The sequence below is a fragment of the Xiphophorus hellerii genome, chromosome 6, assembly GCF_003331165.1.
Source record: "Xiphophorus hellerii strain 12219 chromosome 6, Xiphophorus_hellerii-4.1, whole genome shotgun sequence".
Classification (NCBI taxonomy): domain Eukaryota; kingdom Metazoa; phylum Chordata; class Actinopteri; order Cyprinodontiformes; family Poeciliidae; genus Xiphophorus; species Xiphophorus hellerii.
In genome coordinates, this window is record NC_045677.1 from 3,396,046 (window position 1) to 3,412,941 (window position 16,896).

At 40.5% G+C, this 16,896-nt stretch overlaps 1 protein-coding gene across 1 annotated transcript in view; it reads right to left on the reverse strand.

Moving 5' to 3' along the window:
* The window catches only part of pkn2a (protein kinase N2a), a 41,457-nt gene that overhangs the window by 12,972 nt on the left and 11,589 nt on the right, over positions 1 to 16,896 (reverse strand). Inside the window, exons 2-5 of the mRNA XM_032565413.1 lie at positions 12,827 to 12,991; positions 12,530 to 12,665; positions 3,937 to 4,091; positions 1,224 to 1,353 (exon numbers count right to left, since the gene is read on the reverse strand). Of these exons, the coding sequence (XP_032421304.1) occupies positions 1,224 to 1,353; positions 3,937 to 4,091; positions 12,530 to 12,665; positions 12,827 to 12,991 (586 nt within the window). The remainder of the gene's footprint in view (positions 1 to 1,223; positions 1,354 to 3,936; positions 4,092 to 12,529; positions 12,666 to 12,826; positions 12,992 to 16,896) is intronic.

Here is a 16,896-nt window from a genome sequence, read left to right on the forward strand (position 1 = left end):
TAGATCTGCGCATGTGTCAGTATTGCCATATAGCATGCCACGTTTTGCAAATTTTAATTGAAAACTTTTCCAGTTAGAGCAAAAATACCGATTTGCATATAATTCTGGCATGCAGTGTAGTAATGTAATGGTAATGGCATAATAATGCACGAACATATTCTCAAAGAGCAATAATCTTTAAATTCTAATGAACATTTGACACTGAACCTGGAAAGCGTTTTAAATATCCAAAATATTAAAACAACAGAAACAACAAACAAAATTAATGTTGAAGTCTCTGCAAACAAAATTGTCCTTAAAAAAGGGCGAAGACATAGAAAGAGAAAGAAGAGAACAATGATAGATCATACAAATGGAAATTATTGACTTTGTTTTGGTTTATCATGCGATTAATTGATTTATTACTTGTTACAACAGGCCTAAAATAGAAGGAAGAATTTGCAAGAGTTTTCAAGTACAGTTGCAACAACTGGGATGTTCTGAGAAATCACAGATGTTTAAAAAGCCTGACTTGATGATTCTGATTTTTCTTGTTGCTTTCGTCCCTAAACATAGCAACACAGTTGCTAAGTTGACATCCGTACGTTGACTATTGTTAACCGAACACATGCAGATGTGACCTGCTGAGCAGGGCTAACAGTCATCTCTCTCTCTCACCACAAACAAAAGAGGACAGTGGCTGATTTTCAGGCCTTTGCTGATATAGATGAAATTAGAAGTAAGATTGATTTCTCGTTAAGTATCAGTCGTTTGCCGATTTCCCAAAATTGAGAAAATTGGAGCTGTATTATCTGCGATGGACTGGCGACCTGTCCAGGGTGACCCCACCTCTTCCACAAAACGTCTTGCTGGACGTCACCCCTCCTAACCCCACCAGGGACAAGGGTATAAGAAAATGGATGGATGGAGCTATACTTTACCTACTTTCAAGTAAACATTGGTGGTGTGCAGCAACCGGTGAGGGAGGAGAAGCGCACCATTCTACCTCCTTTGAGCTCTAGGAACTTTAAACCGTGCAAACTTCTTTACAACAGAACATCATTACATCATTGTCTTTAAAAGCAGGTATGAAACAAAGCACGGTTGTTATGAAACAGCTCTATTCCATAAGTAAAAACTTGTGTCAAATCATCCAAGGATTGGCGAGGAGGTTAAATTATCTGTAGCTGGATCACCAACTGTAGTTGTGTAGTCCTGGTCAGTAAATGGGTGTGGCAGCTCACCCATCAGGTCATTGCTCTCAAAGCTCAGCTCTGTGGCCTGACTGGCCTTCAGGATCTGCATCCTGATGAACTCGATCTTTGTCTTGCTGTCTTGAAGCATCTGCTGAGCGGCGGCCAGTAACTTGCGGTCCTGTCGGTGGAAAACAAAAAGAAAAATTTACATTAGAACGTGTTTGTCTTGAACAACAGAGTTAAATTCATAATTTGTGATTTGAGGAAAACCGTGGACATCACATTCCCCCCTTTGACCCCTCCAACCTCCATCCCTGTTTTTCACTGACGTCATGAACCATCTGACCACCTGCAGAGGGAGACCAAATTTGGCGCCACAACCTCAGCTTGTGCCCTTAATTGGACCTGTGGTACAACTGACCACATGGAAAACTGTATTCGCTGCAAACAAAGCAAAATCCTATTGAGGAGTTCCTCCTATTTGCTGTTCCTCTCATGCATGCAAATACACACACACACTCACACACACAGCGTGAACAAAGCCCACTCCACCCCAAATTCCTGTGACGTTTAAGTGCTGCTTGTTGATGGCTGCGCGCGCAGGAAGGTCCTCCGTCCAGCAGGCATTTCCTCTCTGACATCAGGACTATTTCCAACGGAATGGCTGCCTCTGTCTGGCTGGAGGTGGAAGGGGGTAACAGGAGTGGGGAGGTTCACTGAACAAAATGCGACCCCCCCCATATCCCCTTTCACACACACACACACACACACACACACCTACACCCACACACACACGCACACACACAGACACCCCCCAGACAGACGCTGGGAGTCAGGTAACAATACTAAGGCCTGGTTATGACCTGAAGGCTAACAAATGTTCCTCTTGTTTGAAAACATTCATGTGGACGAGCTAACAGTTATATTCTGACTATTAATTGGTTAATCGGATAAAAAACTGGCACATTCTCCAGATTTTTAATTGAACCATTTGAGCCTATTGTGTACAATACTAAAAATCCATAAAAATGTAAAACTAACTCAATTCCTTTTGTTAAATAAGAAAATAAACATTTAGATCCCTAAAATGAAATCATTGTTTGTTTGTGTGAACATTTGTAGTAAGGGTTTTTTTTTTTCTAAGAATTTGACAAAGAAGTTTTTTTTTTTATCTCAAGTGCAAAATGCATGTAATTTTTGTACAGTTTTGTTTTAATTACTGCTCTGATTAAATTAGCTGGCAATTATTTCAATAATCGATTAATCATGATTAATTCGATTCATTGTTTAAGCCCTAATGTGGACAAAAATAATGATTCATTTGCAGAACAGCTTTGTCAAAAATAAGATGCACACCAGTTTCCTTCTCTTTTTTTTAACCTCTGAACAAAACAAAACAAACCAAAAAGCTTCCTCCATCTTCCTCATTGAGATCAGAAATAGTGTGGACTTTCCTTAATAACTTTTACAATGAATAGTGTCGTCACTAATGAAATACAAAGGTGAACAGTTTCTGGATGAATCTCTGTATTACATCGAAGGAGCAATCAAAGCTATTCAATCAAAGGCAAATTAACACTTTAAGAATTAAGAGAAACTGAGTAAAATAAGAAACGATCCGTAATACAGGGGTGATGTTTTACAGTTAAACATCAGACAGTAGTGCTGATGAACATGAGAAGCTCTGAGTGTTCCAGCTGTTATTACCTGAAGCCTCATGCTGCACACCTTCCTCCTAAATTACAGTCTGTCCTCCCTCCGTGCAGGGAAAGAGACAATCCAGCTTTGGAAACAAACAGCTGTGTGTGTGTGTGTGTGTGGAGGGGGGGCTGCGTGCGTGTAGCACAGTATGTGTCAGCGCCTTCTCACATTCCCCCTGAAGAAGCTGCCATGTCACAGACTGGGTTTCAAGTCACGTTTAAGAGTTTCTGCTTTCAGTTCAAACTCTGAGCTCTTCCTTAAGTGGCTGAAACACACCGGAGAGACAGTTCTATCATTTAAAAGTTCAGGGGGCAACATGAGTTAAATTTACCAGCTTATGTTTCTGTCATTGATGGCCCCGCCTTCGCCAGGTGCCTCATCTGTTTGTTTTTGATTTCCTGTGACAACCAGAGGCTTATTCCAAAGCAGGCTTGGGGTAAATACAGGGAGGTTTTTCGAAGAAAGAGTGTCCCATGTCCCGTTAATGTTGATGAGAATTAAACAAGAAAGACAAACTGGACCAAGATAACTGTAAACAATCAACCCCCAAAATTGACAGACTATATATTTTTTCTAAGGGCAAACAAGAGAACCTCTTTTTATGTTTCGAATCTATGATTTACAATTTTGTTTTACTACTTTCTTACATAAAATAATTTTTGTGTGTGTGTGTGTGTGTTCAATATATTTAAAATTTTAGTTTTCCTTCTTCTTTTTTTTTTTTCTTTCTTCACGTTTATGCCTGTAGTACCTCTAAATTGCTGATTTAACCCAGTGGGATAAAGGTTTGGACACCTTCGGCAAACTTTGTGTTTCATGTGCCCATGTTTTCCAAGCCTTTTTAAAAAATGGCAGCTAAAACAGCAGCTGGGGTAAGAACCCTTCTGACGAAGCTGAAATCTCTCAGCAGCAGATATTACTTCGTAAAGTGTAACCTTATTTCAACTGGCTAGAATGAGAACAATGGTGGCGTTTCAATCTCACTCACGCTGACATTCTGTCATGACTCAGCAAAAACCTGAAAGTCGAGTGAGTCCTGCTCCTCTCATGCTGTGCTCACCTTGGAGGAGCCGTTGGAGTACATCTGAATCATGTTCTCGGCTCCCTGTTTCACCTTCAGTTCGATGTCATTCTGCCGTTTTAAAGCTGCCAGGCGGCTGTTGCTTGTGCACGTTCTCGCTTCACTGCTTGGAGTATCGGGGGTTAAAGGGCACTCTAGAAAGAGACAAAAAAAGGGTGAAACATACGGTCAGCCTTACAGAGACTTACTGGGATTTTGACAGTATAGCAACCATGAAGTTGTTCAAAATGATTGATGCTTCATGATCTACTTTTGTTTGCAGTTTAAAGGGCCAGTATTATGTATTTTCCAGGTACATATGCCATTTTATAGCACAATCAAGTAATTATTTTATTTTCAGTTGCTATAAAAATTAGGAACACTCTGATCAGGTTTTTTGCTGCCGATTCCGATCATCCAAAAGGCCAATCAATAATCTTTGCCGATCGCCTGGAATGGCTGTTAATTTTTCGCTTTAGGTATAAATGATGCTATGTTATCTGGCAAAATGAAAAAAAATTATCCGGCAATAAATTAATCTAATTTAGACATAATAGACATATTTTAATACATATCTAAAATCTTTTTTTTTTCTTAAGTTACATGCTGAAGCTTTAAGGAGACGTTCTGTGTGAGAGTTCACTGTTTGGAGAAGGTTGAGCGGCGCTACGTCTGTGAAATATTACTACCAGTAGCGAGTAGCGACCGTCCAAGAGCGAGAGCAGAACCAGCAGAACCACCGCCAGCTTGAAGACTTTAATTATTTTTTGGGTTATTTGTTTAGCTTTCTGACCGTGATGCTCTTCCGGGTGAGCGTTGCTAGTTGTGCGCTGCTTTACCTGCTATCTGGCCGCTCCGGATGTCCTTTTTTTCCTGCATTGAGCCTCGGTATAGTGCTTGTTTTTTAAATGCCATAATAGATGCGTTGTGTTGATGCATTTTGACATGCTTCACCCCCGAGGTGCACAACATGCAAACGTCCCCATTCACTCTCAGAGCGTTATTGTTCCACACAACAGGATTTTTTGCTGCGCGGTTGCGCAGTGTGAAGAGATCAGAAATCAATGGGTTCTTTAATATCTAATAAATGTGCCTATCTCCACTGAAACCAGAAAAGATTTTTTTTTTTAAAAACAGCTCCAAGATGCTGACAGAAACAAGAAAATGTATGACTCATGCTTCGGATGTTTCAGTAAACACTGTGTAATGTTTTCTGTTGAACACCTGTGGGATGAGAGCAGAATGGAAGCACGTGATTCATTCAACTAAAATACTACATGAGTCATGTAATAACCTTTAAAAGGCTGGGGAGGATTGGCACTGGGCCTTTCTGTTTAATGGGAGTAGAGGACACAGAGACTAGAAAGTAAGTTGAGGAAGTTAGAGGGGCGTACAGCTAAATAAATATTCTAAATGTTTAGTGCATAGAAAGTAGAAATGAACTGAGAAATTAACTCAGGAATCAAATCTTTTTCTCATCAGTGAACACAACATACGTGAGACTGACAACATGCTCACACCAACACTTTTTGGCATGGAATCAGTAAATATAGAGTATGAGTTAAAGAAAGTAGGGCTGAAAAACATATCACGATAAAAGTGTTTCATATCAGTTGATATTGATTATTATTGATAGGTTTTTATTTGTTTTAAATATCTGAAATACAGCCAAAATGGTGGCATGACCTTTCATTTCTTATCCAGTTTTCAACCCCAGCCATTGCTTTTCCTATTTTTAAGTAGTAATGAGCAGTGATGGCATAGTTAATTTGACAAAGTAACTTTAATCGGATTACTGATTATTCCTTGAAAAAGTAACTCAGATTACTGACTACTTGATTTGGAAAGTAACTAAGTTACATTAAAAGTAACTTTTTTAGTTACTTTCAGCAGCTGCTAACAACAACACTGATCTTTGCCAATACTAAATTGTAAGCTATTTTATATAATGGTAACATCAACAATGTGTCTCCACTTATAAGGTTGAACTGAAGGGGAGATTTTTTAATGGTTACAGTACAAAAAAAAAAAAACGTTAGTAATTTGTGCATGTTTTTGTGTGGTCCACTATTGTCTGGAAAACTCTAAAGAAGGATTAGAGCCTGACTAAAACTAATTGGAGGACAGACACATTCTGGGGCTTATGTCTGCTTATTTCCAAGCCCAAATGAGCAACTTCACGTTCAAAGACGAGCCCAAAAAGCGCAACCCGCGACTCATTAAATTTGTTAGCGACTTTAAAAAATAAGAAAAGCCCAAAGCCGCTTATAATAATCGGTCTTGGCGACAGAAACTCAAAGTAGTTCCTGTTTCTCTACCAACAAAATACGCATCTCCCTCTTCCCTCCATTGTTTACATTTCTGTTGCTGCTGATACTGCCGCATAAAAACGGCGATCACTCGACAAGACGCGTAGAGGAAATTAAATTAAATTCTAAAAGAAAATAGTAACGCACAGTAACGCAAAATGATTTTGATAAGTAACTGTAGTCTGACTACCGGATATGAAATAGCAACGCGTTAGATTACTCGTTACTGAAAAAAGAGGTCCAACATCAGTAACGCGTTACTGACATCACTGGTAAATGAGGCATGGTGACAAAACATGAAACTGCTGCTGCACAAGTTATTCTACAGGTTGTTGCTAGGCAATCATAGAGTGAGTTAGTTGATGACACCAAGCTAACTTAGCTGGCCTTGAGAGGTTGAGCGGCTCAACCTCTGCCTGTATCCCCCAGAATGCCATGCGAACAGAATTCAGTGAATATCCTATATATTGAATGTTCTGGCAGATGTATTACCTATTAATAATAATAATGAAGATGATGATGATGATATGTCTATCACAATATATGTTGTGGGTTCATTGCTACTAAAAGAAACTAGTAAAAAATAGATCAAAATGGTTTAAATCACATTTTGCTAGACTGTTTTGACTCCTTTTTTAAAAGAAAAAAAAAACTAATCCAATAAATGTATGTGCCTATGTACAATAATTAAACATGAAAAGAGATTGAGTAATAAATTAGTGTTTCCAATAAACGTTTGTAAACAATAATGTTTGAATGTGTCTAAAATCCATGTTGTCAAGACAATGCATTATTAATCAGTTTCTTTTTGCTGAAGATACTTAAAGAGGCAGTATTATGCATTTTCTAGGCAAATAGTGTCATTTTATAGCACAATTGAGTAACTATGTTATTTTCAGTTGCTATAAAAATGCTTCATATATCAAATATGACTTAAAAGAATTTTGACTTTGTAATTTAACGTCTTGAAATCGGGCCTCTGTCTCTAAGAACTCCTGCTCTTACTGAAATTGTGCCTTCAGGAAGTTGAACAAGGTTTTTACCAGCATTGCACTGAGAAGTAGCTCATATAATGAACTCAGCAGATGCACAATCCCACCAGGTATTTGCTAATTGCTGCTGGCTAGTCTGAAGGAGTTGAGTGGGAAAAATGAGGGGGTTGGTGGAGGAGCTGCGTCTTGAAGGCGGGTTTAGGTCCGACCAGGCGTTTTGCACAGCTGAATGACTGCCATGCGAGATTAAAGGATTTCTCAAACATTTATCAAAGAATCAAGGCAACACTCTTGGAATGTTTTTGATGAGAGAATAACATCAGAACATGATGTAAAGCTCAACACAGTTGATTTTACATAACGCTATCCTTTTAAGAAAGATCAAGAGTTTACCTTACAGTCACAACTCTCAAGTTTCAACCTCATGCAACAATATGATGTTGCTGTTTCACATTAATGTAAGGAATATTTTTAGCAGCAATAGGAATGATTTATGCTGTTCTGTAGATTACACTAAAGATATCAGAAACTGGCCACAAATCACTGATCAGTGCGTCTGTAACAGCAGAGTTAGCAGTGAGGTCATGTTATGTCAGCGGTGATGGCACACCACAACACATGTAGAAGAGCTGAGTCTGCCATCCAGTTTACGATGGGGGCTTGCCTCTCTCTGTGGGGGGTGTGGTATGGTTCAGGTCGTTTCCCACCAGGAATTCAGTGACCCCCACCCTGAGAGTGGGCCGTGCAACGACACAGTGAGCTCCTGAATAGCTGCAGGGCTGATGTCACCGCTGGACCACTGACAAAGGGGAACCCTCCCACATATTAACCCGGCCTGCGTCTGATAGGAAGGCAAACATGACTAATACGGTTCACTAAGCAATGACATCATCACTGGGCAACTCAGACCTGAAACCATGCTGAGTTTATTTCCATGGAGATGAGATATGATTGAAGATTAGAGAGTGGATCAGCTCTCAGTATTGGAATTCCCCTTAGAAAAGAGAGCAGATATGACTGGGGGAACCTGACTGGTGGTTCTGCATCAAAGCCATTGCTTCCCAGCCAGGCTATTTCTGGCCTCAGCTGAGAGGTGAAGAAAAGCCAGAGACCCTTCAGCAATGAACACTCTGGCCGACAGAGAAGGTCATTTTTATGAATTCTAGAAGTGAGTGATGTTCCTCACGCGCTCCAGAGCTCAGCATGATTTCAGATGGGGTTTCAGGTCTGAGGAGCTCAGCAACATTCAGACGCCCTCCCTCCGTCACTCTGTGATGGCCAGAAACATTCCACTGTTGTCGCGTCACTTATCCAGAATGCCCCAGTTCATCAGATAGGAGGTCCCAGAGTCAAGCTAAATTTGTTCCTACTTAAGACAGCCATTCAGAAGTCAACAAGTTTCCTCTCCTCAAACACACATACATTATTTAGATTGGGCCTAAGAGGCATTGTGTCCATGGCCAATCAGACTCAACTCATTAACTTTGATTAGAGGCCTGAGCCCAAAGTAAACCTGATATATTTTAATTAAGCTTCTACTGCTTTTGTTTTAGCCCACCATGAAAAGTGGGAGCATCATGTAAAAGCAAGTTTTTTTTTAGCATTATATAATTTTGTAATGTTATTCCCTCATCAAAAACATACCTGGAGTGTTGTTTTGATTCTTTCATGCATGTTTGAGAAATCATTAAATCTCCCTTGGCAACCAATCACTTGTGCAAAAAGTCTTGCTGGACCTAGCTCCGCCTTCAAGGTGAAGTTTCCAAGCTTCCGTCTCCTAGAGCCCACCTCCCCCTCTGAGCTCCTTCAGACTAGCCAACAGCAATTAGCAAACACCCGGTCGAACTGGATATCTGCTGAACTAGGAGCTACTTCTCAGTGCAATGCTGGTAAAGACGTTGTGAAAGGGTTAATAGAGAAGCCATGTTGTGATGACCTCCTGAAGGTGGAGTTTCAGAAAGAGTAGAGTTTTTAAAAAGATAGATGCCCAATTTCAAGGCATCAAATTACAAAGACAGATTTCTTTTAAGTCACATTTGGCATTTTATATATATATATATAGCACTTATAACTATACAACTGAAAGTAGCATAGTTATTTGACTGTGCTATAACATGGTAATTTGAGCAAGGGCGCTGTCAGGAATCCTGGGCCCCATGACAAAAAATTAAATTGCCCACCCCCCCAGCTGCTGTAACAATTTTTTGAGTCTATCTGACCCATCAAAAGCGTCACAATTTTAAAGGCTTGCAACTGCCTTGCTTTCTTTGGTCCAATACTGATAACTAGCACAATATTTACTGCTCATAAATTTTACATGCAACAGTCCACATACAGTATGCAAGTAGGTTGCTTAAATTTTTTCTGTTAGTTTTAGATTGCTGAAATGTCTCTCCCCACGAGCAACAGTCATAGGTAACATGCAAAATATACATAAAGCAATCCAGACTTCTCAAAAAATGCTATGTAGTTGCATTTTATTCAAGCTGCAGTATATAACTTTAATAAAAAATATGTTTTATCCATATTTGTTAAAGCTGTCACCATGTCGTGCCAGTTTGTTATGAGACAGATAATCTGTGAAAGCAATCAATCTCCTCCACCTCCTCCCTGAGCTGCTATTACTGGCTAAAGTAATGCTAAAGTAAAGTAATGCAGCGCTGTCAATGAACCTCATTCATTCACTGCTAAATGTGCTAATGGTGGAAAAACAACTTATCATTACAGGAAAAATGTTTATCTGCTGTCCTTGGTAGCTATGCTAACTAGAATGAGCATTCACAACAGGCTGCGCTAGCTGCAGCATAGGGATGAGCAGCCACATGAGATTGTGATTAACAGCACTAAAACCCGCCTCCTGTCACTGATTGGTTGTTTCTAGATAACACTGGGAGAAGGCAGAGGAAATAGATTTTTCACAGATTATCTCTCATGCCATACTGTCACAACATAATGACAGTTTTAACAAATATGTTAAATTTTTTTTTTTTTTTTTTTAAAGTTACATACTGCAGCTTTAATTTCACTTAGGAGAGGACAGGTCAGGAGGGACGTGGGCTAGAGCTGCTGCTGACCGACTCATCTGTTGTTAAGTGTGGTAAAAGGTACAGGGACAAGTTTAATATATGAATATGTTGGTAATTTCTTTCCTTAATTCATTACATGCTAGTGAAACGGAGGCAAACAGTAGTCTGTAGCTAAGCTAACTATGCTGATTGGTTGATAATCTCACACAGTCTACCCTCCTCTTGGAGAAAAACTGGGTTACAAATTAACACTTTTACCCTTTTCTCTCTCTGTCTCTCTATTTTTTGAAAACCTAACTTTATTATTTTTCTAGGCAGCATAGTAACTGTCACAGTCGTTCTTGTCTTCTACTGTCTGCTGCTGAACGCCGTCACCGTCAAGCTCCAAGCAGGAACGAACCATTTCATGCAGATCCACGGGGATTCAGGGCAAAGGGGTGCTTTTTGGTCTGGGTGGGATAACATTTAATTTTTACTGCTAAAAACTATTTTAGAAAACACAATCTAATTAATTTTGTAATTGACAGGGATCCTATCTCACCTGCAAGGTGCAAGGAGCAAGGTGGGGCCGTGCGCCCCTGCAGCGCGCTGCACTTGTTACAATCTGATGAACTTCTGCATCCTACTTACTTTCTTTATTTCCTCAACAGGTCAAACCATCTCCTCCTCCATTTACACTATAATAAGTAGATTAACACAACAATACTGTGCATTCTCGTTTGGCTTTCTCTGTGTTGTATGCACTGCAAGTATTTTTAACGTCCGAACCAGACCAGACCAGACCATCCATCCATCCATCCATCCACCCATCCATTTTCTTACACCCTTGTCCCTAGTGGGGTCGGGAGGTGCTGGTGCCTATCTCCAGCTAACGTTCCGGGCGAGAGGTCATATAGTGGACAGGTTGCCAGTCTATCGCAGGGAAACACAGAGACAGACAACCATGCACACACACACTCACACCTAGGGAGAATTTAGAGAGACCAATTAACCTGACAGTCATGTTTTTGGACTGTGGGAGGAAGCCGGAGTACCCGGAGAGAACCCACACATAACAAGGAGAACATGTAAACTCTGTGCAGAAAGACCCCAGGCCGGGAATCAAACCCAGGACCCTCTTGCTGCAAGGCAACAGTGCTACCAACTGCGCCACTGTGCAGCCCCCCGACCAGACTATTAAGCAAATAATTCTGGCCCGACCCGGCCCAAATTTCAGGTCGTGCTCAAGACATAAATCTAAACTAACACATCTCCCCTAATCTACTTCCTAAACCAGGGGAATGTGACGGCAACAGGCCATCCGTTTGCTTCCTTAACCCATCAGAACAACAGCTGCCAACAACTACTCCACAAGACAACGGCGGTAACAAAGGCGATCCTGAATGCTCTCAGCTGTTGTGCTTCAACTCTCTAAATTCCATTGTTGCTGACAAACGAACAGGAGCAGGCTTTCAACAGGCTCGGGGAGGAACAATCGGCAGCTCATTGTAGCTATCGCTGGAATGTGGGAATGCAACAATGTCAGCCTCTGGGGAATGACTCACCTCCAAACACTGGATGTGCACTCTATTAGCATCTGTAAGTTTATATAGGGCTTCTGACAGAACACTCCCAAAATTGTTTGTATTGTCAATATTTGTAGTTACAGTTAAAACAACTATGCAGCAAACACAGCTAAATGGGCTGACATGACAGAGGGAATGTCAGCCCATAACTCTTTCACCAGTAAAGCTTAGTTAAACATTTTGAATAGCTGTAAGAGATATTGATTGGTGATCGACTGCTACTTTCGGCTGATCTTTTTCTGATCAGCAAACGCACATGCCTAAAATGTCTAGGGTTGCTGTAACAACTAGGGCTGCAATGATTCCTCAAATGATTCGAGTACCTCGATTATAAAAATTTGTCGAGGCAAATTATCTGCCTCGAAACTTCGCTAAATTATGTTTTATTACTTAGCGAACTGAGTTCGGGCCAGGTGATTATTTGTGTTGCGCAGCGCTCTCATTTCCGCCTAGGATTTGTTGACGAATGCTAAGTGTTAGCAACATAAAGTCCAATTTTCAAGTTCGGTACAGGGAATACTGTAGTATTTTACTGAGTTATGATGTTGTATCTTCTTATATTATAGTTCTTAAAGAGAAATAGGTCAGTCAAAGTTTTGGAAAAACCAGGGACGAGAACTGGTCACAAATATTTCATTGGTACAACTTGGATAATGAAGAAGTAGCTCATGAAGTCGATGCAGCCAGCTAGCTCTAAATACCTGCTAGTTCTTCTGGATCTTTGACCACTATGTGGGCGTTTAGTTCTTGCAGCTCCTGGTGGAGCTCCTCCACCTTCTTGTTAGATTTTTTAAGCATATTGTCCACATACGCCAGGCTCTTCTTGTCTGTGGTGACCTGACGGAAGAATGAGAAAGTAAAGGAGCACTATTACATCTGTTGGGTGGTAAATTTGACAGAGTAATAGAAAGAGCTACAAATTGGAAATGATTAAAGTTTGGTACTACTTTGCAATCAAGTAAAATTACTTTTTTTGCAAGCAATATTTTTGGGGTTACCTTGCGCAGGTTCTCTGCACCTTCTTTGATCTTTAACTCCTTGCGGATCTCACGACGGATCTGATCCTTGATCTCATCCAGCTTCTGCTGGACCATGGTGTCAGATAGGTCCAGGTTTTGTCCAAGACCCAGTCGCTCTGCCACCAGCTGGGCCCTGGCATCCCCCTGGGGAAGAAAAGGTGAGAAACAAAACGAAGTTGAGACGAGGAAACCTGGTATGTAACGTAGAGGGACGACAGAGAGGAAGGAGGCAGAAGAGAGGGACTTCTCACCCTACAAGGGGTAAGATAATGGTTCTGCATGTTGGTATTCCCACTAAAGCCTTTCCCCCCCCCCCCCCCCCGATTTTTCTTTTACGACATTCTTACAACGTCCTGCAGTGTGTGGGTGTGTTGAATATGCCCGATCTAAAATCGGGCATATTCAACATTGTCTTGGCCCGATTATCGCAGCCTGTGGGGTTTTCCCTGACGGGGAGTGAGAACGCAGCCTGTTGAATGTGACAGGTAACCAATCAGAAAGCGCGGTGACGTAAGAACGGAGGGGAATCCCAAACAGTTGACATGGCGCAACCGAGGGTCCGGTAGACATCGGAGGTGACATGTGGAAATGTTTATTACTATATGTAAAGGTCATTTTTATATATGTTTATTATATGTGGTTATGTTTATTCAGTTAAAAATGTTAACTACGAAAAAACATAACTCACCTCCAAATCAAAGTGCAGCAAATAGAGCGGCTGCTCCCGCCGTCTTTTATCAAACAACTTTTCTTTTTGTTATGTCTTTTATCGCTTAAAATGAGTCCACAAACTATCACTGCTGCTTCTACATCGTCATCCGTGTTTGATTATTCTAAATTCAAGTATGGTATGTTGGGGGTTATACTAGATTTTCTTCTGGAATCGGGATGTTCGTGAGTGGAATCGGTTCGTGTGTGGTGTGTTGCTCCTGCCGTGTGGCTGGAGACACCAACCGATCGAACCTGTTGGACTTTTATCGGCTCTGTGGTCACAGAAGTTTGGAAAATCGTCCTACAATCCTTAAATCGTGCCGTGTGAACCAGACCTAAAACTCATAAGCTCCACTCCCCTCATCTCGTCTCGACCACTGCCCTAACACTCTCTGACTCTGGTCGCTATGGTAACGTCTACATGTCCCTTCAAAATAAGATACAGATGCACCACAAAAACGAACATTTTATTTTCGTGAAAATGTTAACTCACGATAACGACTAATAGGAGCCCTGAGCTTGTTTCTTTGCAACGAGACGGTCCCACCTGGGAGCGATGAGAGACAATGACACCCGAAGTGTTGCTTATGCACAGGGTGCTTAGTCTCTACGTGGCGAAACAGTTTGAAGGCTTCATTGCCTCAGTAACAAGCCGGTCACCATATCATGCAGAGCGGGCTTGGAATGTGGAAATCACCTGCCGGGATAAATCCATTCTCCTGTCTCTTTCTCTGGGACTTTTCCCTTCCCAAAGAAACTTTCCAAAGACATTTGATCTGTTTCTTACTCATTTCGCTGCTTGTGGGCTCAATGTTGGCGCGCAAGACGTAACCGAGAGAATCCGGTTAAAGGATTTTCAAAATAAAAGATCCTCCAGACTCAAATAATACATAAAACGGAAATATTTAATTATTTCTTGTGCGGCCCGGTACCAATTAGTCCACAGACCGGTACCGGGGGGCTGGGGATCACTGATCTAAATGTGTGTTCATTAAAAGGAAGGAAATTGAGTTTATTGCGATTAATTAAGGAAGGATCTTTATGTTAATTATTAGAAAAATATCAAATAATAATTCATTTTTAAGTAATAACATATATTTTACAATTGTAACTGTTGCAGTGTACGTTGCTGTTATTGTGCAAATATTAAATTACTTTTTAATGTAATCTGGTTATTAGTCATAGCAACTTCACAAGTTAATTCTTGTCTTCTCATTTTGGTTAAAAGGATCAAAGGGAAAGTGTAAAAAAACCAACAAAAAAACCCCATCTCCTTGTTTGCATAGTACTGAGTCATTCTAAACTGCCAACATTTTTTTCAGCATATCATATTTGCACAACTCAGCTGCCCTAGTTTTGCGTTGTGAAGATCTGTCAGTTCCCACTGGGCTGGAGGGCAAGTGGCTGCAGAAAAGCCTGATGCCTGTGGCAGTGAAAAGGTCTTCTGACCAAACATGAGGCTCAGCCGTTCAGCCTGAGTGCTCTGGCCTCACTCCAACATAGTGGAGTTTTGAACTTGAGCTGCCTCCATACACCCACTTTTCACTGCTGCTGTCAGTCACCAGTGATCTGCATCTTTAAAACCATCACCTTAACTTAAGGAGGATTAGCAGTCACTTCCTGAACGCCGCGGCTTTAGAGGTCACCATGAATGCACAGCGATTTTGAATTAAAATAAACAACACGGTTCTTTAAACATTGCAGTAGTCAATATTTTATTTAAGTGGGTGATAAAAAGGATCCATAACATTATTTTCAACACTACAAGGTCTAACTAACTGAATTGAGCCAATATGATACAAAAGCCTTTAAAACATTCATCATAGAAATGATTTAACCAAATGCGGAAAGCCAGTTTTTATCCTCTACTAATCTGGAACAAACTTCCAGAAAACTGCAAAGATGCTGAAACACTGAGCTTCTTCAAATCAAGGCTAAAAATCCTGTTCAGAACTGCTTCTGATTCATAAGAACTGGAACATTGATATTTGAGGTACATTTGCTTCTCAATTTGCTTGATAATTTTGATGACAGCATGTATTTTGTAGACCTGTCACAATTATCAATAAATCAATTAATCGCATGATTATTTAAAACAAGCTCAATAATTTCCATTTGCTTGATTTATTGTTTTCTCTTTTCTCTCTCTTTCTACCAAAAACTGGATGACAAGTCTTCAGTCTCAACTAGCCCCTTTTCTTGAAGGACAATTTTGTTTACAGAAACTTCATAATTCACTTTATTTGTTGTTTCTGTTGTTTTGTTTCGTTTATTTTGGATATTTAACATGTCTTCCAGTTCCAGTGTTAAATGTTCATTAGAATTTAAAGTCTATTAATCTTTGAGGATGGGTTTTTGCATTATTATAATAATATATTATAAATATTATATTAATATTATATTAAATATTATATTATTTGAAAATGGTCTCAAAACAACAATATTATCATTTATCACAATAATTTCTTGAGGAATTTATTGTCCAGCAAAATTTGCTATCGTGACAGGCCTAATATTATATTTTTATGATGTAAAGCACTTTGAAATGCCTTGTTGCTGAAATGTGCGATCCAAACTAACTTGACTTTAACATTTATTCAACCTGCTTCAGGCAACTCTCTCTTTGAAAAACAAGTTCCTTGGGATTACTAGCTGTTTCTTACCACAACTTCATCAGCTTCAGCCAAATCCATCTCCAGATCAGTTGAACAAACAAGTCCACGCATCTTCTGCCGACCAGCTAGACCGTCATCGCGTTCAGTTCTATTACACAAACTGATTCAACGCCGCAAAAGACCAGGCTTCGCCGCGTTGGGCCGAGGTGGCAGGCAGACTCTCGGTCATTGACTCTGCCAGTGTCTGCTTTGCTCCAACTCTCTCACACAGACCATTGACATAAACAGGGAAGATAAACCGTCTGAGCAGAGACAGCCAAATCCTTCTTAGCTTCTCGCTCTGTGAGGTCACAGCAGCCCAGATTGAGACCTAATCTCACTCCACGGTGAGAACCGGGTTTAAAATTAACACCAGTTGAAGAATATCACTGGCTGTCTTCGGCACCCCTCCCCCCCAACCAGAGAACACATGTGATGGAGGAGACACCCTGGGATCTCAGAGAGGTATTACCACAAAGCAAAGCATGGAGCTCAAGTGTGTTGTCCATGGAAATGACATCATCATTTCTACAGAACTGATAACATCAGTTCTGTACTGTAGGCATTACAAGCTGCGTTTCCATTGACCTTAAAATTGCAAAAATTGGAATTGGGAAAAAAAATTTGCCTAGAGGAAACACAAGAATTCCATAAAATTTGACAAAAAGTCTTGCCACTAAAATC